This window comes from Protopterus annectens, chromosome 3.part1, assembly GCF_019279795.1.
Source record: "Protopterus annectens isolate FY-2018-M chromosome 3.part1, PAN1.0, whole genome shotgun sequence".
NCBI classification, from domain to species: Eukaryota; Metazoa; Chordata; order Ceratodontiformes; family Protopteridae; genus Protopterus; species Protopterus annectens.
The window spans coordinates 723,390,037-723,412,623 of record NC_056732.1 but is presented as its reverse complement, the minus strand read 5'-3'; the positions used below and the strand labels follow the sequence as shown (position 1 = coordinate 723,412,623).

Below are 22,587 nucleotides of genomic sequence, written 5' to 3'. Positions count from 1 at the left end.
ACATCTTTGTGTGACAATTACCCTTGCAGAAATGAACTATACTACCCAAACCATTATTTAATTTTATAGATTCATTTTTGTAAATATGGGTACATTGTCCACATCTACCACAAGAATTTGTAGCCTTTTTAGTATTTCCATAATTACTGTCCCTTTCGAACATTCTTTTAAAGTTAGTCCCTATCTTGTAAGTAAAATGGGGTCTATTGCCTACTGCTTCGTGTACTTCCTTATTGGTCTTGAGTATTGACCAATTGGTTTCCAAAATTTTAGTAAATTCTTCAGAAAAAACATTAAATTCAGTTATACAAGTCCCTTTATCATAGCAACATACAAATATCACATTTCCGAGAACACTAATATACTATTTATTTTATTTATTTATTTTTATTTATTTTATTTATTTTACATTTGTTGACCGGGCTAGTCTAACTGGATACATGTCCATTTTCAGTAGAGGCCCGGGGAGAAAAGCTCCAAGCATAGGCAACAACATAACTTACAGCATAACATGCAATTTATACAATAGTAAGATAATAGTAGAACATTGTTGAGATTCTAAATAAGGAAAAACTTATACCAAGTCCTTTTTTTTATTTTATTTTTTTTTTGTAAAGGTAATATAAAGATTCTTATAAAGTAGTAAAAAGGGAAACTTGTTAGATACTAGTGGGATGTTAAATAACTGGTTAGTTCAGGTCAGCATCCATGTACAAAAGGTTAGCAAAGTATGAGGAGAGCATGATTGGGGAGAGAAGTATTAGTCAGGGTTAGAGCAGGGACAAAGCCAATGTGTTTTAAGGTATTCTTTAAGACGTTTTTTGAAAAGCAGTGTAGAAGAAAGAGTCAAAAGTTCACTTGGAAGCTGGTTCCAGCTTTTCCCCACTGTATTAGAGAAAAGTGAGTCCCCAGCTCTGTTTTTAGGTTTAGTAGTTGAGACTAGAAGTTTATTGGTTGTGCGTAGTGTTGCTAGATTTTTGTATGGAGTAATAAGGCTAGAGAGGATTGGGATATTATTAGGGTGGTGAAGGATTTTTTAGGTCATAGTAAGTTGTTGACATTGAAGTTGCTTCTGCAGTTCTAACCATCCCAATTGTTTAAGGTTGTGGCAGTGGTGGGTTCTAAAAGGGGCGCCAGTGGCAAATCTAGCTATGTTATTGTAGCTGGCTGCAAGTTTGTTAAGGTTGTTTTTGGATAGATTGGTATATATGGCTGAAGCATATAGTAGGGTAGAGATAAGATGGGTCTGGGCAATAGTGGTTCTAGCTAATGGCGTAAGGAAGGGCTTGATTCTATAAAGAGAGCCAAGTTTTCTGTTGACAGATTTTATGGTAGTATTAATGTGATCATCAAAGTTAAGGTTGTGGTCAATAGTAATACCCAGGAGACGAGTTGAAGTATCAGGGGATATGCTAGTTCCATTGTTGGAAGTTACTGTGAAGTGAATTTGTGGTGACTTTTGGGTAGGAGCAAAAAGCAGTAATTTTGCTTTTGGGGTTCAGTAGGAGGCAATATTGCATGAACCAATTTTCAACAATATTAAATACTGTTTAGGTGAGAGTCTGGAGAGAGGTTGGGGACATTGCTGTGCATATTAAAGTAGAATCATCTGCATATTGTATGCAGGTGGCTTGGGAAATTTTGGCATTTAGATCATTAATAAAAAGTGAAAAGAGAAGAGGGTCTAAAATAGAGCCTTGAGGTACTCCAATGTTGACAGAGAGGGGTGTAGAAAGATTATTGTCCCACAGCACTGCTTGGTACCTGTTTTCCAAATAGGATTTAAACCAGAGTAATGATTGTGGGTCAAGTGATAGGGCTTTTAGTTTGTCCATAAGTAGGTGATGGTTAACCATGTCAAATGCTTTTGAAAGGTCAATAAATAGTGCAGAGGAAAGAGAGTTGTTATTACGATGTTTGTTTATAGAGTCAGAAAAGGATAGGAGGGCAGTAGTAATAGTGCTATGGTGAGGCCTGAAACCATGCTAGCAGTTAGCAAGTAGATTATTTTGGAGGAGGTGGTGTAGCAATTGTCGGTGTATACATTTTTCCATTATTTTAGCTATTGGAGAGAGAGTAAGGCAATTGATCGAAAGTTAGAAAGTTCAGTAGGTGCACCGCCTTTATGTAGAGGAATTATATGGGAGACTTTCCATATGGATGGGATTGTGCTTTCTGTAATTGTCCTATTAATAAGGATGGAAATGGGATAGGCAATGGCTGTGGCAGCAATCTGCAGGTATTCTGCTGGAAGACAGTCAGCAGAAGGGGTGCCTGGTTTAAGTTTTTGTAGGAGGGTGCAAATGAGGGATGTAGGTACTGGTTGTAAATGGAAGGTAGGGACTGGGCTATTTGTAGTATTAGATGGGCTTGTGCTAATAGGAGGTAATGTATTAGCTAGAGTTTGAATGGCATCAGTGAAGTAGTTGTTGATGGCATCAGCAACTTGTTTAGAGTTAGTATAGGGGATACCTGTTGGGGCAGGAGTTTTAGAGTGTCCTGGTTGAAGTAATTTGTTAATGCTTGACCAGAACTTTTGTGGTTTTTGCTGATGGGTTTGTTGGAGGAGCAGGTAAAAGTTTTTTTTTTGTCTAGTAGAATGGCTTTTTTGGTTGCATTACGTAGTTGTTTAAAGTGAAGGTGGTCTGTTGGGCTTTTAGAGGCTCTCCATTTGGCCCAGATTTTATTTCGAAGGAGGATCTTTTGTCTGGTTTGTTTTGTGAGCCATGGGGCAATTTTGGGTCTTACTCGGTTGGAGTGAGAGGGGGCATGGTAATCTAGGATCTGTAGGAATCTAGTATTAAAGTAGGTGACTGCTTCATCTAGTTGAAGATGATGCAGTGGGGACCAGTCACATGCTTTGAGTTCATTTTGGAAGCTGCCTGGATGAAAATGTTTTTTAGAGCGAGAGGTTTTGTAATTATCATTGGGGCTATGAGTTTTTTGTTTAATTGTATAAGTTAGAACATGGTCACTCATATCATCTGGAAGGGTACCTGATTTATATGTATTAGGATGGCTGTTTATAAGGATCCAGTCTAGGGTAGTTTCTTTACCACTTGGTTTATGGATTCTAGTAGGGGAGGTAATTATTTGGGAAAAACCGTATAGATTTTTGTGGGAGATAGGATTTGGGGAGCTACAGGTAGCCCGGTCTATATTAAAATCACCTAGGACAATGGCTTCCTGAGGTAGATGAGCAGTAAGGCAGCTAAGGATGTTTTCAAGAGTATTGATATTATTTCTGGGGGAAGATAGGCACACATTATGTAGATAGATTTTGAGTTGTTGATTTGAAGTTTAGCTGTAAGGGTTTCTGCATTAGTATCTAGGGGAAGGAACACATTAAAGGATGAGGCCTGAAGTTCTGATTTATACAGAATGGCTGCTCCTCCTTTTTTTGTTTTGCAGTCACATCTCAGGATGTTATATTCAGGAGGGGTAATTTCTTGGTCTTGAGTTGTAGGCTTTAGCCATGTTTCTATAATACAGAGGATATCAAATCTATGCACTTCTAAGAGTGAATGTAGATGGGTAATTTTGTTGTTAATGCTATGGATGTTGAGGTGAGCTATTAAGAGCGAGTTTGAAGGTCTTTTTGGTGTACGGATAGCATGGGATGTTAGGTTTTGTGGGTCTTTGTGAATTGTTATGTTTGTGTGTTATCAATTCTGACTGATCCTACAAGGCTTTGTCCTCTGCCCCCCCCCCCCATTCCCAATGAAAAATTTACTCACTGCAATCACACAGATGCCATACTACTACAGAACTTACCTTGGCATAGTTTTACCATTCCAGCTATGATGATGACAATTAATGCAAGCACTTTGGCGACAGTAGATGCCACCTGCATTGTATTACCCCATTTCACGTTGCCACAATTGACAGCAGTTAAGAGACCTACAGGTACAAAAAAAATATTTACTACTCAAAAATTTCTATCTTCTATACTGTTCACTCATCAAATGATTATGCAGCCCCTCTAACAAATGAAGCCTTGCCACTCTGTAACAGAACAAAATAGAACAGTTATCCAGCACTTCTGTGGTCTTCTTTGTACAAAATAATACCAAGACATTTTCTAGAATAACTGGACATTTTCAAATATACCACTTATATATTTAAAAAGCAATGCCAGTCAGAATATTCAAACAAACAACTTTTAATAAAGACAAGTGTTCAGAAAACTTCTAAACTCTTTCTAATGAGTTAATCCAAGCATTTGCAAGGCACTATGACACATGGTGCCTTGAATCACTGGACATATATGGAATAAAAATAATGTACAATTTTTAAAATTCCAAGTAAAATCATAGTGTAATGCAAACATCCTGCTTTTGCATTTCCTAATGGCAAGAAAACTCCACCCCATGTCCCTCTGCAATGGGAAATAACCCATGCCAGATTAACTACAATTGAAGCATACTGGAAATAAGGGGTAAAAACTCTGTCCCAATAAAGAAAGCCCCTGAGCTCTTCCTGTCTTAACCTTCAAAACACAAGGGGAAGCAGTATACAGTTTTAGGAGAATTAAAAAATTAAGCAGAAATTTCTGCCACTTGAGAGGCCAAAAACGTGTGAAATGTGGAAAACAGTGCATGTGCATGACTGCAACAGCAAATGAAGGCCTACTTAAGCAAGGAAGAATGTTCTCTAGTTGCTGTGTGGGCGAGTGTGTGGTATAGAAGAACAGCCATGGCATGGCTAGCCACCGGGCAGTGTGAACCTTGGCTCTAGTTGATTGTAACTGTTGCCATGACAGCCTGATTCATATGTAAAAATGAAAAAAGGGGTTGTAGATGGATCTGTTTTTAATAGTTAACCAATTAAAACCTACTAGGGATAAAATGCATCTTATCAGCGGTAACCTGCGGGCACTAATGTAGTTAAGCTGCTGACTCAAGAATCACATAATGGGCAACTGAAGAAAAAATGAAATCCAATTTAAGAAAGACTATTAGTAGTTTACAGCCTACTGCACTAAGTGACCAAACTCCCAAAACAACCATTAATGCGGAGTTTGTGGCTCCCCTCTACACCAGTGGTTTTCAAACAGTGAGGGCTGTACTTCCAGCAGGGAAAACACACTCAAGCAAGCCTAAAAATGAAATATACTTAAATGTTACATATAATGTATTCAACGTATTATCAGTGGCAACAAGCCAAACCCAGATGGACAAATGTCAATGAATATGCAAATTAGCAGGAATCCAACAGCATAAAAAAGAGCCAAGCAATGATTATGTCAAATGAACAGTATGCATGTTTTCTGTTGTGTGTATGTGGGGGGTTAAAGTCAGATTTTACCCAACACAGCATATACGGTTTTGAATGGTGTGGTCTAAAGCAGTGGTCTCCAACCTTTTTTGCACCAAGGACCGGTTTCATGCAAGGCAATTTTCCATGGACTGGCCATCGCTCACTCATAATAAAGTGCATAATATTTATTTATTTATTTGATACTTATTTAACAGGGAGGCCCAGGACTAGAAGTCCATTTTCTGCCAAGACCCATTCCGAAGTACAATAAAAAAGAAAATTGGCAATAATTAACAAAAAAAAAAGTGTACATTCTGTTTACCAGCATAACATTGATCTACTATGGTTGAGAGATATGTAACCTAATGGCACCCTTATTGACTAAGTTTATAAGCACAATATTTAAAATCTGTCCCTATTATTTGGCTCTGTCAAACATACCTCTCAACTGTACAGATTTTTGAAGAATATCTAGATTTTTGCCTCATATTTTGGTCTGTTTCTCATAAAATTGCTGTTTTTTTGGCAAATCACTGGCAGATCACTGATGTTTGAGGTCAGAAAATAATGACAGATAGTTGAGTTTCATACTTCACACTAATACAAAACCTGTATTTCTATCTACTTTCTACTTTCTAAATTTGTAAGAGCAGTACTTCAAGCTGTCCCTATTTTTGGGCCTTTGTCATCTCATTATTTTTGGCTTTGTCCAGATTTCTTGATCTAAGAGGTTGAGAAGTACGTGTCCAGATTTATTTTGCGAGAGGCTGTTGTGGTGGACTGGTACACAAACCTCATTGCTGCTGCCAGGGATCACTTTTACTCTTCACTCTCTCTCTCTCTCCCACTCTCTCTCTCTCTCACACACACACAGAGACACACACGCACAGTCCCACATGCACACCCACACGCACACACAGACTTTTTGCATTTATGCACGCATTCACTAACACATCACTCTCACGCTCCTGATCTCACACACACAGTCACTTCCTAATTCTTGCATGCATTCACTCACGCATCACTTTCACTCTCCCGGGCTCACACACACAGTCATTTCCTCATTCTTACATGCATTCACTCACACATTGTTCTCACTATCCCAATCTCAGACCCACAGTTGCTTCCTCATTCTTACATGCATTCACTCACACATTGTTCTCACTCTATTGCGATCTCACACACACAGTCACATCCTCATTCATACCTGCATTCACTCGCACATTGCTCTCACTCTCTCCCGATCACTCACACAGTCACTTCCTCAGTCATACCTGTATTCACTCACACATCGCTCTCAATCTCTCCCAATCTCTCTCAGAGACAGTCACTTCCTCATTCTTACATACATTCACTCACACATCAGTCTCAGTCTCCCGATCTGTCGCACACACAGTGGGCCAGATTTACGAAGGCTTGCACAGAGTCTAAGATTAGTGTAAGACGGCAGACAGCCAATATGTCTGCTGAGCGATCCAGCAACAGCCGGCAGGGGCGTGCATGAGAGCTTTTAAAGCTACTCTTGCACGGACAGTGTTATGGTATGCAAATTACCTCATCTGCTGCTGAAAGCTATGCAAATGAGGTAAATTTGCGATCCAGGAAACACTAACCTGTCCGTGTAAGAGTAGTGTTATTTGCAGAAATGTACTCCATTGGTAACGGAGTACCGTTCTGCAAATAGCTAAACGGAGCTATGACAGCTCCAAATAAAGGATGCATCTAGCTGAGGAAGCATGCCCATGGCCAAATATAAGGCCATTGGCATTTGCAAATGCTGTAAATCCTTAAAAATCCATTTTTCCCCCGATCTCCGATGTTTAAGCGTAGCGCAGGGACGCTCAAACGTGTGGCGCGTTAAATAAAATGAAAAAAATTGAAAAATAGCCAAAAATGGGCATTTTCACTAAAAAGCTTGTTCTGCCATGCAGGTGAATGGCAGGCTGAAAACTACATGGCCACTGAGTAGTGGTTGCTAAGGGGGGAAGCTCAGTGTGAGAAATGTAACCAAGCATAATGTAGGCAATCCTATGCAAATGAGGATGAGGATAAGGATAGTGACTCCCAATTTTCCCCGGCATGTGAGCCATGTCCCTAGAGTATGTGTAGGAATAGGAGTAGGGGAGTAGTAGAGTAGAAGATAGGTGACATCATGATGGGGTATGTCTGAAAGACTGTAAGCTTATTGGAACACAGTGGCTTGTGTTTGGATTGCAAGAGACGTGTCTACAGTTGTCCTAGCTGAAAACCAGAAACCAAAGGTGTATGCCATGGATATAGCTGAAATTTCTTGCAAACATGCTTACACTGTGTGCGCGCTTGTGTGCTTGTTTGCGCGGCACTGCCCCTTGTGGAAACAGAAACGTAAAAGGAAGGAAAAGCAGTAGTAGGAAGTTAACCAAGGAGAACTAGCAGAGCTGCCAAGTGAAATATATCAGAATCAGCCAATTACATAGGCAGAAGACTAGCCCAGCCCAGGCCAGCACTTTAAACTCTGCAAACAGCAGTCTACCCTGTTTTTTCCCAAGAACTCTGCAACACTGCAGTATACAAAGAGTGAAAACTTAAAAAGCTTAAGACAGACAAAATGTTAGGGGCTGCTATTGCTATCATAAACCAACATGTGCAAGATGCTGAGTGTGGTGATGTTGTGAATGCTGCTGAGAAACGCACAGTGAGGAGACGGAGAACAGTGTACAGACCCAGGGTAACCTACTAGGGGCTACATGAGCTGGAGATAGTGGAGCACTATAGAGTGGACAGAGACCTCCTGCAGCAAATTGTTGAGCTGTGCCGGCCATGCCTCACACACAGAACCAACAGAGGGGAACCCATCCCAGTGGATACCAAGGTATGTGTTGGCCTACGAATACTAGCTACAGGTACCTTCCAGAGACCAACTGGTGATATGATGGGGGTTTCACAGGCATCAGCATCCAGGGAACTGCACCAGTTCCTGGATGCTATGTCAGCACATGTCGGTGACCACGTATATTTCCCCAATTCCCGTGAGGCACTGGCAGCAATATGCATCTTTTCCACCAAATAGCAGAATACCCTGAGGTAGTGGGTGCAATAGACTGCATGAACATACACATCAAAGCACCACCTGGTGAGCGGGGTAGGGTCTACATCAACCGCAAGGGCTTTTTCTCAATCAACTGCCAGGTCGTGTGCGATGCCCAGGGCATAATAATGAATGTGTGTGCTGGCTGCCCCGGGAAGCTATCACGATTCCCACATCTGACATCTGACACAGCTGTAGCAGAGATTTGCCAATGGGGACATCCCTGATGGTCACCTAGTGGGGGATGCTGGATACGCACTGGAGCCATGGCTATTGACACCCATCAGAAATGCACACACACCCAAACAAGAACCCCATAATGAGGTACATGCACAAACAAGAAACATTATTGAGCATGTGTTTGGGATGCTCAAGTCACGGTTCTGCTGCCTGGACACATCTGGTGGAGCCTTGCAGTACTCACCAACTACATGTACCCAAATTGTCATGGTATGTGCCATGCTACACAACAGCTGCAGCAGGAACAGCATGGGGCAGGGCCAAACAGCCCCCCACCACTGCCAAGGCATGCACAGGCACAGCGTGACTCGGAGGATGAACAGCCTGAGCCTGCCCCAGTAGGCAGAAGGAGGTGTGCCTAGTACGCCTTGGCCAAGAGGCAATACATAGCACATACACTGACTCAGTAGGAACACTGGAAATTACACCTCTCTCTGACTCGCACATACAATAAAAGGGATGCCTAACTTGACACTACCTGTTTTCAAACATGTATAGGGGGTGTACTATGTGCATCAGACATAGGCAGCCCTGCAGCACCACCTGAGGCATGATTGCCCTATTTTAAGCAATATAAAGCAGTGCTAAGTACATTTTACCACTATTTAGCATATTTAAACACAACTGAGCGGAGCTGCACACTGCGCTAACTAGCGCAACGTCGGGCAACGTTGAGCAATGTTGGGCAAAGTCAGGCAAGGTCGGGCAAAGTTGAGCAAAGTCAGGTAAACACGCTCACATCTGCTTTACTGTTCCTTAAGCAGTCTGGTCTGCCCAGTAGGAAATTAAAAAGCAGTGACAGGGCTCAAACTCAGGATACTGTGCACTATAGTCACAGCACTGAACCACTAAGCCATGACAGCATTTCACTGGCACAGACACAGGACAATTGTAGACTAACGCAAACACAAACAAATGCTGTATCATGCCCTCTGAAGAGGCATATGAGTAACTTCCCCCAGGCCTATGCAGACAGATAACATCAGGCTAGGCAGTGTGATGTGGGTTGGGTAGGCTATGAGGTCACAAACTAATATACGTGAAATTGGAAGCTAAGATCTGTAGTACAGTATTATACCTCAAGCCAGTACAATAGGCAACAGTACAGACTGAAATGGAGTACCTGACATAGCAGTGCAGGCCTAGCAAATGTGTATAAGTGTCAGGTGAACCCCTCATCCTATGTACACCCAGAGTAACAATCAGGTGTGCCCCCCAGGTAGAAATGTACAAATTATAGCTGTCCCCCCTGTATGTAGAAATGTTGATAAGTCTATGCAAAGTGACTCATGGAAGCCCTGTAGCCACAGCGTGCTTCCTGTCGATGTACAACACAAAGGTGAGCCCAGAAGTAAAAAAACAACTTGATTTTTCACACACATAGTATATATGTCTATACTGGGCATGCTCACACACTTAAATTTAGCAAATGTCAGTCAGCAACATACTGAAAGGTCATACTGGGCATGCTCACACACTTAGGCCATGTCTGAGTACAGCAGTGGGACACACACATATCTGACAGTTGCAGTTCTTACCCCAGAAACTTGTCACTATTCACCAATCCTGCCTTGCGCACACAGTTATATGAAAACAGACCCATATAATACATTGGACTCCTGTCATAATCAAACTATGTACTACAAATACTTAAGTTGTTCAAAGAAAGTGAAAATTCAAAGAAGATCAATAAATCTCCAATCAGTATCATCAATAAACAATGAGCACTCCTAACATTATCCAATCCATGTTCTGGCAAAAATGTTGTCAAAGAGTCCATAGAGAACCATGAAGCTTTCTTTCGCTACGTCATAAATATCAATGTAAACTCATATATGTTCTGAGTCAGTGCAAACTGTAAATGAATACATGTACATGACTGACATTGCCAACATCTTGTCAGACAGGTTCATACATATTTACCTCCCTTTCACTGACAAAAGGGCCCATTATCATACCTGGAGATTGTGAAAACCCATAAATCACACATACAATGGTTAAACAGCTCTTTCCAAACCTAAAAACACAGCGTCTATGGGATGACATGGTTTCCCTAGCTGTGTCATATGTGATCTCCAAAACAAACAGACCCTGCACCTGAACAGTCTGTTGAGACTCACCCTCTGTACAGGATATGAAACTGTTGAATGGGTTACAGCAACGTTTGGCACACTCCACAAGTGTTGGTGCACAACAGACCATGGGAACTACTGTCTTATAAGCCTATTAAGCCTGATCTGCATGGCCATGGAGTCCATCATGATAGAACTCATAAACAGAGCTATTGGGAGCCTACAAACACCCAACCCTACCCATTTTGGTTTGGTCAGGGGCGGATCATGGTTCCCAAACCTGCTAAACTGTTTTCAAGGCAGTCACCCAGGACATACATCAATGAAATGAGCTACACACGCCCCACAAAGACCTTGAAAAGCCCTTTTCCAACATCCCAGACACGTCATATCCACAAAATCAGCAACCTGTGCATAAATATGTAGGTCATCTGATGGATTGCCAACTGGGGCACAGATAGATCCCACAAGGTAAGAATTGTGGTCTCCTGTTCAAGCTGGTAGCAACTGCTGTCCCCCATGGCTCAGTCCTGGGACCCCTCCTGTCTGGTGTATACTTTTCAGAAATACAGTCAAACATACAAGGGCTATGTTTAGCAAAGTTTGTGAATGACTGCAAAAAAAGTTGTCATAATCGGTTTGGGACAACAGAGACATCCTTAAAAAGGGTCTCGGTCAGACAGATGTGGTGTCAAAATTATGGTCTCGAGCTACAGTCATACAAATACCACATAGGTGCCAACACCCTAAATATGGAGGTGATAATAAGGGATCTATGGACACATGTGGATAGTCATCTCTGCTTCCAGAAACACATTCACAAAGTGGTTAGAAAATCATGCTGTGTGTTCCCACAAACTGCCAAGGTCTTTGCATGTAGGTCAAAGGAGGTTCCCTCTACTCATCAGTCAGACCAGTCAGAGAGTACCATAACATACTTGCGATGAATCTGACTAGGCACCTTCAGCAGCTGGAAAGACCACTGAAGTACTTCAACAAGAGGATTACTGGCCTCAAACAGTTGCCCCATGCAACAAGACTGAATTTAACTCAGTCTGCACTCTGTTGCATACTGTCTACTCAGATCAGCTCTGCCCAACAGACAGGTCCATGTCCAATGCAGAACTGATGTACATGCGCTATGTGAAGTAAACCCAAGCTCACTGTACCACATGCTCTAGGGATATCATCACCACAACATTAAATAGAACATGTTGGAGGAATATATTACTAACTCACAGACTTCCCTTGCTTTGGAACAGGCTCCCAACCAACATTAAGCCGGGTCCCTCACTGACACTCTTCCAGAGAAGCCTTGATGAGTGTATGTGAAACTGAACTGTCACACCATGGATCACTTCATCAGCTCTACTACACAAAGGCCTAGGGAACTAACTCCATGGGTGGCGATAGCTGCACACTCTGGCCATACTAAGATATGTCTTCAAGCAGATAGCCTATTACCTACCTCCTACCTATGTACCTATATATATATATATATATATATATATATATATATATATATATATATATATATAAGCCAAAGGTGGATGGGCAGAGATGTGTGTAAGAGGGTGACCATGACAGGGAGCCATGCAGGACTGTCCCACCCAGTACACATCCCAATGGTACGAAAGACATGAGGTGCACATCTCTCCCACTGTACATAACAGCCACAAGTATCTGTAAGCATTACAGTGTATGTGGCCCACGTGCCTGCTGTACAAAATGACTGTACAATGAAGTACACATCTACTATCTGTAGACATGTACCTGTCACAGTCTGCTGCATACCTATGAACCTATCTCCACGAAGGCATATATCAGCCTATGCACGTTGTGCAGTTTTCACTACACCATTGGGTAGTCTCCCAAGGCCTAGTTCTAATAGTTAGTACCCTAAGCCCTTTTTAGTGGGGCTGCTGATGTGATGCCTGGCATGAATTGTCTGTTTCCAATCCACTCATCAAGGTTCCAATTGAAGTGAGTCAGCGAGGGGTTCTGTCTGATGTACATTGGGACTCTGTTCCACAGTAAGGCAAGTGTCTGGAATGGTACTCTATCCCACCAGCATGTTGTATTCATTGTTGTGATGAGGTTCATATCCCTGGAATGTGTAGGGTGAATCAATGTTGTTATCTGTAGATGGAGCATGTTCAACAGTTATGTGTTAGACATGGCTCTGTATGTTAGGCAGAGTGTTCCTCTGAGTAGGCGGTACGAAACGAAGAACAGATTTAGTTTTACCAGTTGTGTTGTATAACACAACTGTTTGAGGCCAGTAATCCTCTTGGTGAGGTACCTATGTGGTCTCTACAGCTGTTGGATATGCTAAGTCGAGTACATCCAAAATGGTGCACTGTACTCAATGATGGGTCTGATGATGTAAGAATAGAGTGCCAACACTACCTCTTTGGATCCTGATGCAAACCCTTTGTTGATTAGGTGAGCCACATAGGATCTCCCAATCACTTTGGCAACATGGTTGGGAAAGGAAAGATGACTATCTACTGGTGTCCCCAGATCCCTTATCACCTTGTCATTTTTAAGGAGATAACACCTATGTGGGTAGTTTGTGGGTATTTTGTTTTCAACAAAGAGGATCACTATGCATTCCTCCACAGTGAGCTTGAGGCCATGATTCTGACACCACACATCTGTCTCAGAGTCCCTTCTGGAGAATATGTCTGTTTTCCGGGGAATCTATTATGGCAAACACTTTACAGTTCCAGAAACTTAGTCAACCCTCCTGTGTTGGCATGTACATTTGAGAAGTCTATACCAAACAGGAGGGACCCCAGGACTGAACCCTGGGGGGCACCAGTTGTTACCGATGTAGAGTTTGACATGTAGCCAGCAACTTTTAATGTGTGGGATCTATCTGTGAGCCAGTTTGCAATCCATCTTGTGATGTATGGATTCATGGCCAGGTTGGTGATTTCATCTATGATACCTGACTGGGGAATGGTGTCAAAGGCCTTAGCGAGGTATAGGTAGGCTGTGTTGAGCTCATTTCAATCTGTAGCTTGGGTAACTGTCAAAGAAACCCTCCCAGTTCGGGAGGCGTGGTCTGCATTTGACGAAGCCAAACTGGGTGTGCTCAACTGTGTGAAGGTTCCCAATTTCTGTATTGTTGACTTTCATTATGATTGGCTCCATTGCCTTGCAGAAAACACTCGTCAGGCTCAGAGCATGAATGCCAAAGGGTTTTTGTGGCCCCACCCCTGTGGAGTGTGAAGAATGTTGCTGTGCAATATTCTATGGGTACATATCCTGTAGAGAGCATGTAGAGAGAGGTGTAGGTATCCTTGATGAATATGGATACATCCTCACCCTATGTGCTACAATTCAGGTTCTGATGCTGGAAAGTATGGAATAAGTAGTATCCTGGTAGTGCTGGTGTGCTGTCTGGAGCCTTGAACTTGGTTTCTGTTACTGCACAAATATGAATATTCTTATGAATATTCTCCATAATGAGAAGTGCCTCGAGTGTGTGCATCTGCAGGCTGAGACTTCTGGCAATGAGTAGCATTTAGCTCACTTTGTGGTTATGTGTGTTGGTTACAGGGTTTGGTTTGTCCTGCATGACCGGTGTTCCACACCTGAAGTCAGCGCCTCATTGGTCCCATCTGATCATAAGCTAAATACCCTACATATCCACATTCTGGACCCACACCCCCATTAAGGAAACCATGTTAAGAAATGTCTCCAAAGCTAACTTCATGCTTCTTAAGACAGAAGTGCTGAACTGCAGGACACCTATGCAAATGGACAATACAGTTATAACTACTGAATCCTTCACAATTGCACTTTATAAGCACTTACATGACTGCATGCATCATGCTATCCCGAACAGAACCAAGATGCTAACCTCAAAGAAAAGGAAGCCAGTCTGGTGTTCCCCTGCTATAAACAAACTGCACAACAGAAGGAACAAACTGTTGCAAAAGAGGGTAAAATTCCATGAGTGGAGGAGCTCCATCGTCATCAGTAAAAAGCTGTGATCCCTGATAAAATCTTCCAAAGCTAGTTATGAAAAAAATCTACACTGATTCTATATAGATATGTCAAGAATCTCAATGGCAACACTCAGATCTGCTCTGAGTTAAAGCACAATGGTACTAAATATACAGACCCAACTGATATTGCCAACATCCTGGCAGATAGGATCAGTGCTAGCTTTACCCCCCTCTCACCCATGAAAGACACATCTCTATAACGGAAGACTGCAAAGTTGCTGTCATCACGACTGCACAGGTAAAAAACACTCTCCAAAGTCAGGAACACAGCACCCATGGGACCAGATAACATCCCAGGCTGTGTTCTACACAAACTACAGAATGAACAGGCACATACCTATGTACCATGTTCAGTCATAGCCTCACCTCAGGCTTTGTGCCTGCTGAATGGCGCACAGCAACGGTTATCCCACTACACAAGGGGGAAGCCACCATGGACCCTAGGAACTAGCACCTCATTATCCTGATGAGCCTGCTCTGCAAGGCCATGAAATGTATCATTGTATAACTTATAAAAAAAAGACATTGGTAATCTCCAGTCTCTGGACCACAACCATGTTGCATTTGTAAAAGGCATATCATGTATCCTAAACCTGATAGACGTCATTGAAGCAGTCACCAGAACTGTAAACAAGGGTAAAGTGGTTCACACAGCCTATGTAGATCTTGCCATGGCTTTCAACACCATCCCCCACTCCATTCCCCACTCTGGAATTATAGATAAACTCACTAAACCAGGTATAAATCACTATGTCGCAAGATGGGTTGCCAATTGGCTCACTGACAGAACACACACTGTGAAAGTAGCAGACTCCAAGTACGACTTTGGACCAGTGATGAGTGCAGTACCACAGGGTTCAGTCCTGGGTCCTGTCCTGTTTGGTATCTACTTCCCTGAAGTAAACGTTAACATGGAAGGTCTCTGGCTAATGAAGTTTCCAGATGACTGAAAACTAGGAGCCATAATTGAAACTACTAAAGATGTGGACATCCTACAAAAGGGCCTCACTGAGACACATGCCTGGTGTCAAAGCCATGGCCTCAAGCTCAGTGCCAAAAAGTGCATTGTCATCCCCTTTGGTAAAAACTCTGTAGCCATGAACTACAACATAGGCGGTAATCTACTTAACACTGAAAGTGTGATAAGAGACCTTGGTTAACAGGTGGACAGTGGACACACCTATGATAATCACATCCCCACAGTAGTCATGAAATTCTTCTACGTGGCACACCTCATCACAAAAGGTGTCTCATGTAGAATGGATGAGGACATTGTTCCCCTCTACTCATCACTCACTAGATCCATAATAGAGTACAACGCCCTTTTTGCTATGTACCTCACAAGACATCTACAACAACTGGAAAGCCTGCAGAAATACGTCACAAAGAGGATTAGCAACCTGAAATGCATGCCATACACAGACAGTCTCAAAATGCTCCAGCTGTACTCTCTCGCATATCGCCTACTCAGAGGTGATCTGCTATGTCAAACACAGAGCTGTTGGACATGCTCCACGTAAAACACTCACAATCCCTCTGATCTTCAGCCCCAAAACCCAGAGTGAAATACAAAAGGAAGAGGTGTATCCATTTATCTTACGGATACCCACACCTTCAGGTTAGTGGCACAGCATGAGGCCTTGGAGACCATGCAAATGCAACTAACATTGGGCAAAGCTGCTTATCAATCATATTGTAGCCTGCTTCAGATCACCTACCTTGTCTCAGGAACCTCACTCAGTATTCCTGAGAACACTGGAAAATATAAAGGTCCTACCAAACAACATTATATGAGGAGATTACAACTACCCAAACATTGACTGGGAGAATTAGTCGTGTATAACGTCCTTTGCCCAATGCTTCCTAGAGTTTAAAAACTCAAACGCCCTGGAACAGCTGGTCACCATGCCCACTAGAGGTGACAACATACTGGACCTGATCATCACCAACATGGGGTACCAGTGTTCCACACCAGAGATAAACCCCTCACTGGTAATATCAGACCATAAAGTAATCACACTGGACATCCACATCCCCCCCCCAGTCAAGGAAACCACTGTGAAGAAATTTTCAAAAGCAAACTACACACTTCAAGACCAAAGTGGAAAGTTCCAAAGCCCCCTTGCTATAGGATAATGCTATGCAATCTGCAGAAACATTTACAAGTGCATTCTATGAACATCTACAGTGATGCATGGATTGAGACATCCCAAATAAAACCAAGACGCACTCCTCCAAAAAGAAGAAACCAATCTGGTGGTCGTTGCCCATAAATAAGCTATACAACAGAAGGAGGAAACTAACACATGATAGAGCAAACTTCACAAAAGGAAAGGCATCACTGATCATTATTAGGAAGAAACAATGATCACTCATAAAATAATCCAAGGCCAGTTTCTAAAGACAAATTGCCAAGGAATCTAAGAATAACAACCACAAAGCCTTCACTAGCTATACCAAACATTTAGGTGGCAACTCTCAAATATGCTGTCAGCTACTGCAAAATGGCAAAAAATACACTGAACCAACTGACATTGCCCACATCCCGGTGGACAAGATCATTGCAAACTTCACCCCCCACCCCCAAAAGGGCCTGTGTCCATCCCAGAAGAATGCAGAGCCCCAGACTTCATAGACATGCAGGTAAAAACAGCCCTCTCCAAAGCTAAGAACACAGTATCAATAGGACTGGATGGTGTCCCATGCTGCATCTTACACCAGCCCCAAAAGCAACTACACCCTCACCTGCATTCACTGTCCAGACTCAACCTTACCACAGGCTATGTACCCAAAGAATGGCATACAGCAACAGTCATCCAGCTCCACAAAGATGGTGCCACAACAGAACCTGGAAACTATTGCCCTATAGGCCTACTCAGCCTGGTCTGCAAAGCTATGGAGCAAATTATCATGGAACCCATAAACAGAGACATTGGGAACACAGTACACATCTCACATATGCATGATCTACCAATAGAGGTAACAGTAGTCTACAGATATGCCATGTTACCTGCATGCTCCATGTGTTCTTGCTGGGTGGCTCCAACCTCCATCATGGTAAATGCCTGCTGCTGTTGTTGTTGGGCAGGTGCCACCAGGCTCAGGAGCAGCTCCTCCATTCTGGTGAGGGGGGATGGATGTTAACCCCACCACCTGTGCAAGCTGTTGTCTCCGTACATCAGAAGCATGCTGACAAACATGTCTAAGTAGATCACTGCAGTGGTGGCGTACCTACTCATATGTCCGGTTATGCAGGCCTACCTCGTTTACCCTCCGGACAACATCTTGCAACATTGCAGTACGCTCCTGCTGGTCTTGGCTGGTTCTGGAGAACAGTAGGCTGTAATGCTGAATCATACAGCTGGTAAGAATCTCATCTTCAGCACTACTATAGCTAGGATTTCTACAGTGTGCCATGATCCCTGGAAGACAAAGAAAAGATAAGTCTGAGCAAGTCATATGGCACGTTTAACATTATACAATACAGATATCACTGAACTGCCATATATAGCAACCTATTAGCTGACTGAGATTAAACACTTTCACTACCACTTATCAGTGCTCACCCCACAACTGCTTGAAAGTGCCTGGCACGCTCTATATAATAAACCATGTTCTGCACAGCAACAAAATAAAATCACTATATAAGACTATACAAGAGTACCTGGCACACTGTATGCAACACAATGCACCACCTAGCCACAGCAGATATAGATCAAGCCAATGCATAAAGAAATATGTCATCCATTGCAATGTTTGTAAGGTCCAGTTACAGTATTACCATTATACCACACAACTTGTTGATGGCAAACCCGTGGCCAAAATATGTGCACAATTCTGAATATAGGTGGCATACTGCTGTAGTAAACTATAAATGTTGCTAGATACACAGTTATATGTTGTAACACACATAACAGAGGACATCTTACAGGCATACCCACACACACATCAGACATAATTACAAGACACAAAGGTATGGCAACCCAGATAAGCTTTACGTGTATACCATACAGTACTGTGTGTCAGCAAAACCTTAAGCTTGAGGAATGTAATCTGTGATGAATACAGGGGCCACACAAAAAGTGCAGTTGTGTACCTACCATAAATGTAGATGTTGAGTGTATTCACTGTTGCAGTCATTACACTTGGGTTATCCTGCTGGCAGGCTATCCGCAGTCGGCCTGAATTCCAAAGTCCTGGTCCAGCGTCAGTTGCTGTCGCCTCTTCCCTGACATCAGTACGCCAGGGGTATATAAGATGCAGCCGACGCCATTTTCTTCAGTTTTTCTTGCCCCAGATGTCAGGTGCCCCCAAAAGGGTAGGCTAAAAACATTGCTTATAAAAAGAATGCACTAAAATAAACAATACCTTCATCTACAAGCAAATACACCACATAGATTGTATAAAATAGAGAAGTACAGATAAGTCCCAGCAAAGAAAGGGGGATGGTGGGTGGGTAACCTGGACTGCAACAGTGAATACACTCGAACATCTACATTTATGGTAGGTACACAACTTACTATGTTCATCGTGTTTCACTGTTGCAGTCATTACACTTGGGTTGAATCCCAAAGCTGAGGTAGGGCAGCTGGGTCTAAATAGAATTAGGAGTGGCTACGAGGCCCTGCAGAACTGCAGTGGCAAAGCCTGCTCTGGATTTAGAGTAAAGAGGTAAGTGGTAGTGCTTGGTAAAAGTGTGCACTGAACTCCAAGTTGCAGCCTCCAAAATATCCTTGGTTGGTACTCCTCTGAGAAAGGCTGCTGATGTGGCTGCTGCCCTGGTTGAATGTGGCCTAATGCCCTTAGGCACTGATTTGCCATGCTGTGCATAGCAGAAACGAATGCAGTGTCCTGTCCATTTTGAAATAGTCTGCTTTGAGATAGCCTTTCCTTGTGATCCTGCAGCATATGCTACTAAAAGTTGCTCAGTCTTTCTGAAAGTCTTACTTTTGTCCAAGTAGAAGCGTAGCTGCCTGTGTATGTCCAAAGAATGCAGAAGTCTCTCCCCTTTATTCTGGGGATTTGGATAAAAGGTAGGCAAATGAATGGTTTGATTAAGAGCCACACTGGATACTGCCTTTGGCATAAATGTTGGGTTTGTCCTCAGAGAAACCCTGTCCGGATGGAAAATGATAAAAGGTTCCACTGCCATTAATGCCTGTAACTCTGATACTCTTCTTGCTGAAGTTATTGCTAGGAGTAGAGCTGTTTTCCATGACAAGAATTTTATCTCAGCTGTATTGGCTGGCTCAAAAGGAGGCAGTGTGAGCTTTTCCAAGACAAAATTGAGATCCCATGCAGGTATTGGTGCTCTCCTTGGAGGTCTTATGTTTTTGGCCCCTCTGAGGTACTGCCTTAGCAGTGGATATAAAAATATAGGTGGTTCCGTATTGTAATGAGCTGAAATGGCAGAGGCATGGATCTTAATTGATGAGAAGGATAGGCCCTTGTCCAGCATCTCAGTTAGGTATTGCAAAATCTGAGGGATATTTGGAACATGCGGTTCAATTCCTTGGGCCGGATTCCAAGCACAGAATCTCTTCCATTTTTCTGCATAAGATTTTCTGGTGCTGGGCCTCCTGGCTTCCAAAATGACATCCATAACTGCTTTAGAGATAGGTGTGGTCTGAGTGGTTATATTATTCACCATGCAGTCAGATTTAAGGTTTTGAGTTGGCTATGCAGGATCTGATTTTTTTGTTGGGTAAGAAGATAAGGAATTAGGCTGAGCCTTGAGACAAGCTCTTTAGGATTGGGTACCAGTGCTGGCAGGGCCAGTCTGGGGCAATCAGAATCATTTTTGGCTTCTCTTGTCTGACCTTTAGCAGTACCTTGGGGAGGAGAGGCAGTGGTGGAAAGGCATAAACTGTCAGGGTTTCCCAGCTGAATGATAGAGCATCCACCTACCATGCTTGTGTGTGATAAGTCCTTGTGCAGAATCTCTGTAGTTGACAGTTGTGAGGGGAGGCAAATAGATCTATGTCTGGGCATCCCCATTTCCTTGTTATCATGCTGAAGACTTGTGGATCTAGTTTCCACTCGTGAGGGTCCATGAGGTTTCTGCTTAGTTCGTCTGCCAGAGTACTTGTCTTTCCTGGCAGGAATTGTGCTTGCAGATGCACTTGATAGGTCAATGCTGTGTTCCACAAGTTCATGGCTTGCCTGCAGGGGGGGGGGGGATGTGTGCCCCCTTGCTTGTTTATGTACCACACGACTGTAGTGTTGTCCGTCTTTAGCAATAGTTGTCCTGGATGGAGTAGATCCTTGAAGGCTGTCAGGGCATTCTGTACAGCTAGCATCTCTTTTTGATTGATATGAAGATGCATTTGGCTTGTGGGCCATGAGCCCTGAACACATTTTCCTGCCAAGTGTGCCCCCCAGGCATAATCCGATGCATCTGTTGTTAGTGTCTGCCTGGCTGTGGGTAAAGTGAATGGCTGTCCCTTGTTGTAATAACAGGCCAGTACCCACCATCGAAACTCCTGCTGCAGGCAGGGAATGAGAGTAATTGTTTCCAGGCTGTGGCAATGTTGAGTCCAAACACTTTTTAGATACCATTGTAGCTTCCTCATATGCAGTCTTGCATATGGGATTAGCAGAATGCAAGATGCCATGAAGCCCAAAGCCTGCAGAATGTTTCTTGCAGGTAACTGGGTCTTTGTTGCCATCATTTGGAAGTAATGAGTCAGTTGTCTTTGTCTGGCGTGAGATAAGCCATCTGGGCAGTTGTATTTAAGCTTGCACCCAGGAATATTATCTCTTGAGAGGGCACTAGTTTTGAATTCTTTTCATTTACTGTGTACCCTAGGAAAAGTAGTAATCTTTTTACAAACACCAGATGCCTTAATAGAATGTCCTTGCTTTCTGCTTGAATAAGGCAGTCGTCCAAGTAGGGATATATTTGAATTACAACACAAATCCTTGGAACCAAAAGGCAATGACAGCAACAACACCAACAAGCACACGACCAGAGATATCACCAGGAACCGGATAATTTGTAGAAAACTCAGCTTTAATATAATTTATCTTCACAAATAAAATGTGCACAAAGGATGGTTTAAAATCACAATTCAGTCAAGCGCTTTCGCCCGGGCTCTCCCAGGCTTTATCAAGACAGTGTTACACTCAATGTGCATTGAATTTATACATTTGCCACTTCAATAGCCAATTATGCAATTATTTAATTAGTGTAGTCTCCTTAATATCTAATTCTCTTTTGTTTAAAGATACATACTTAATGTTAGCAGCAGTTGCAAAAACAGAACATGGAAAATAAATAAGTGGCAGCAAAAACATCTTATAACAAACTTCATGGTTGTTTTCTGCCATCATTTCTTTTTTGAAATAGCATTTCATATCTTTCTATTATACATTATATTATAAGGGTCCCACCATATCTAATTAAAAAAACTATTTTTTAAAAAACTTATTAAAATCCTATTATATTAAAATATAATAAATAAATATTAAGTTATGTCCTATAAATATGAACATGAATATGAATATAGTTGTATCTTAAATATAAATATATATATAAAATGTTTAACTTTAAAATTCTTAACATTCATAACTCTTAATGAATTTATAACTCACAGTATTGAGTTAATACATCTTATTTTTAAAAAAAATTTTCATATATACATTCATATCAGAACTATAATACATAAAATCTTACTTATAAATAATTTAAATCCACTTTATTTGGACTGTATTAAGCATTTCCAACACCTAAATCCTTCCACATTGCATTTCATGGACATACCATAGTGGAAATGGCCAGTTTGTGAAAAGTACATTCAACAAAACCTTAGCGTCTTTGTTGTATTTCATAATCATTTAAAATACTTTCTATAGTTTAGCCCTACGTAACTTAAGAGCACTGCTGATACTAATTGCATCATTAAGCCCTGGTGGTCTTGTGGCATTCAAC

General features: G+C 42.2%; 1 protein-coding gene across 2 annotated transcripts in view; it reads right to left on the bottom strand.

Moving 5' to 3' along the window:
* The window catches only part of LOC122798272 (Y+L amino acid transporter 2-like), a 711,221-nt gene that overhangs the window by 577,051 nt on the left and 111,583 nt on the right, over positions 1-22,587 (bottom strand). For both annotated transcript variants that reach the window (XM_044067079.1, XM_044067078.1), the window contains exon 2: positions 3,775-3,900. In XM_044067079.1, the coding sequence (XP_043923014.1) occupies positions 3,775-3,900 (126 nt within the window). The remainder of the gene's footprint in view (positions 1-3,774; positions 3,901-22,587) is intronic.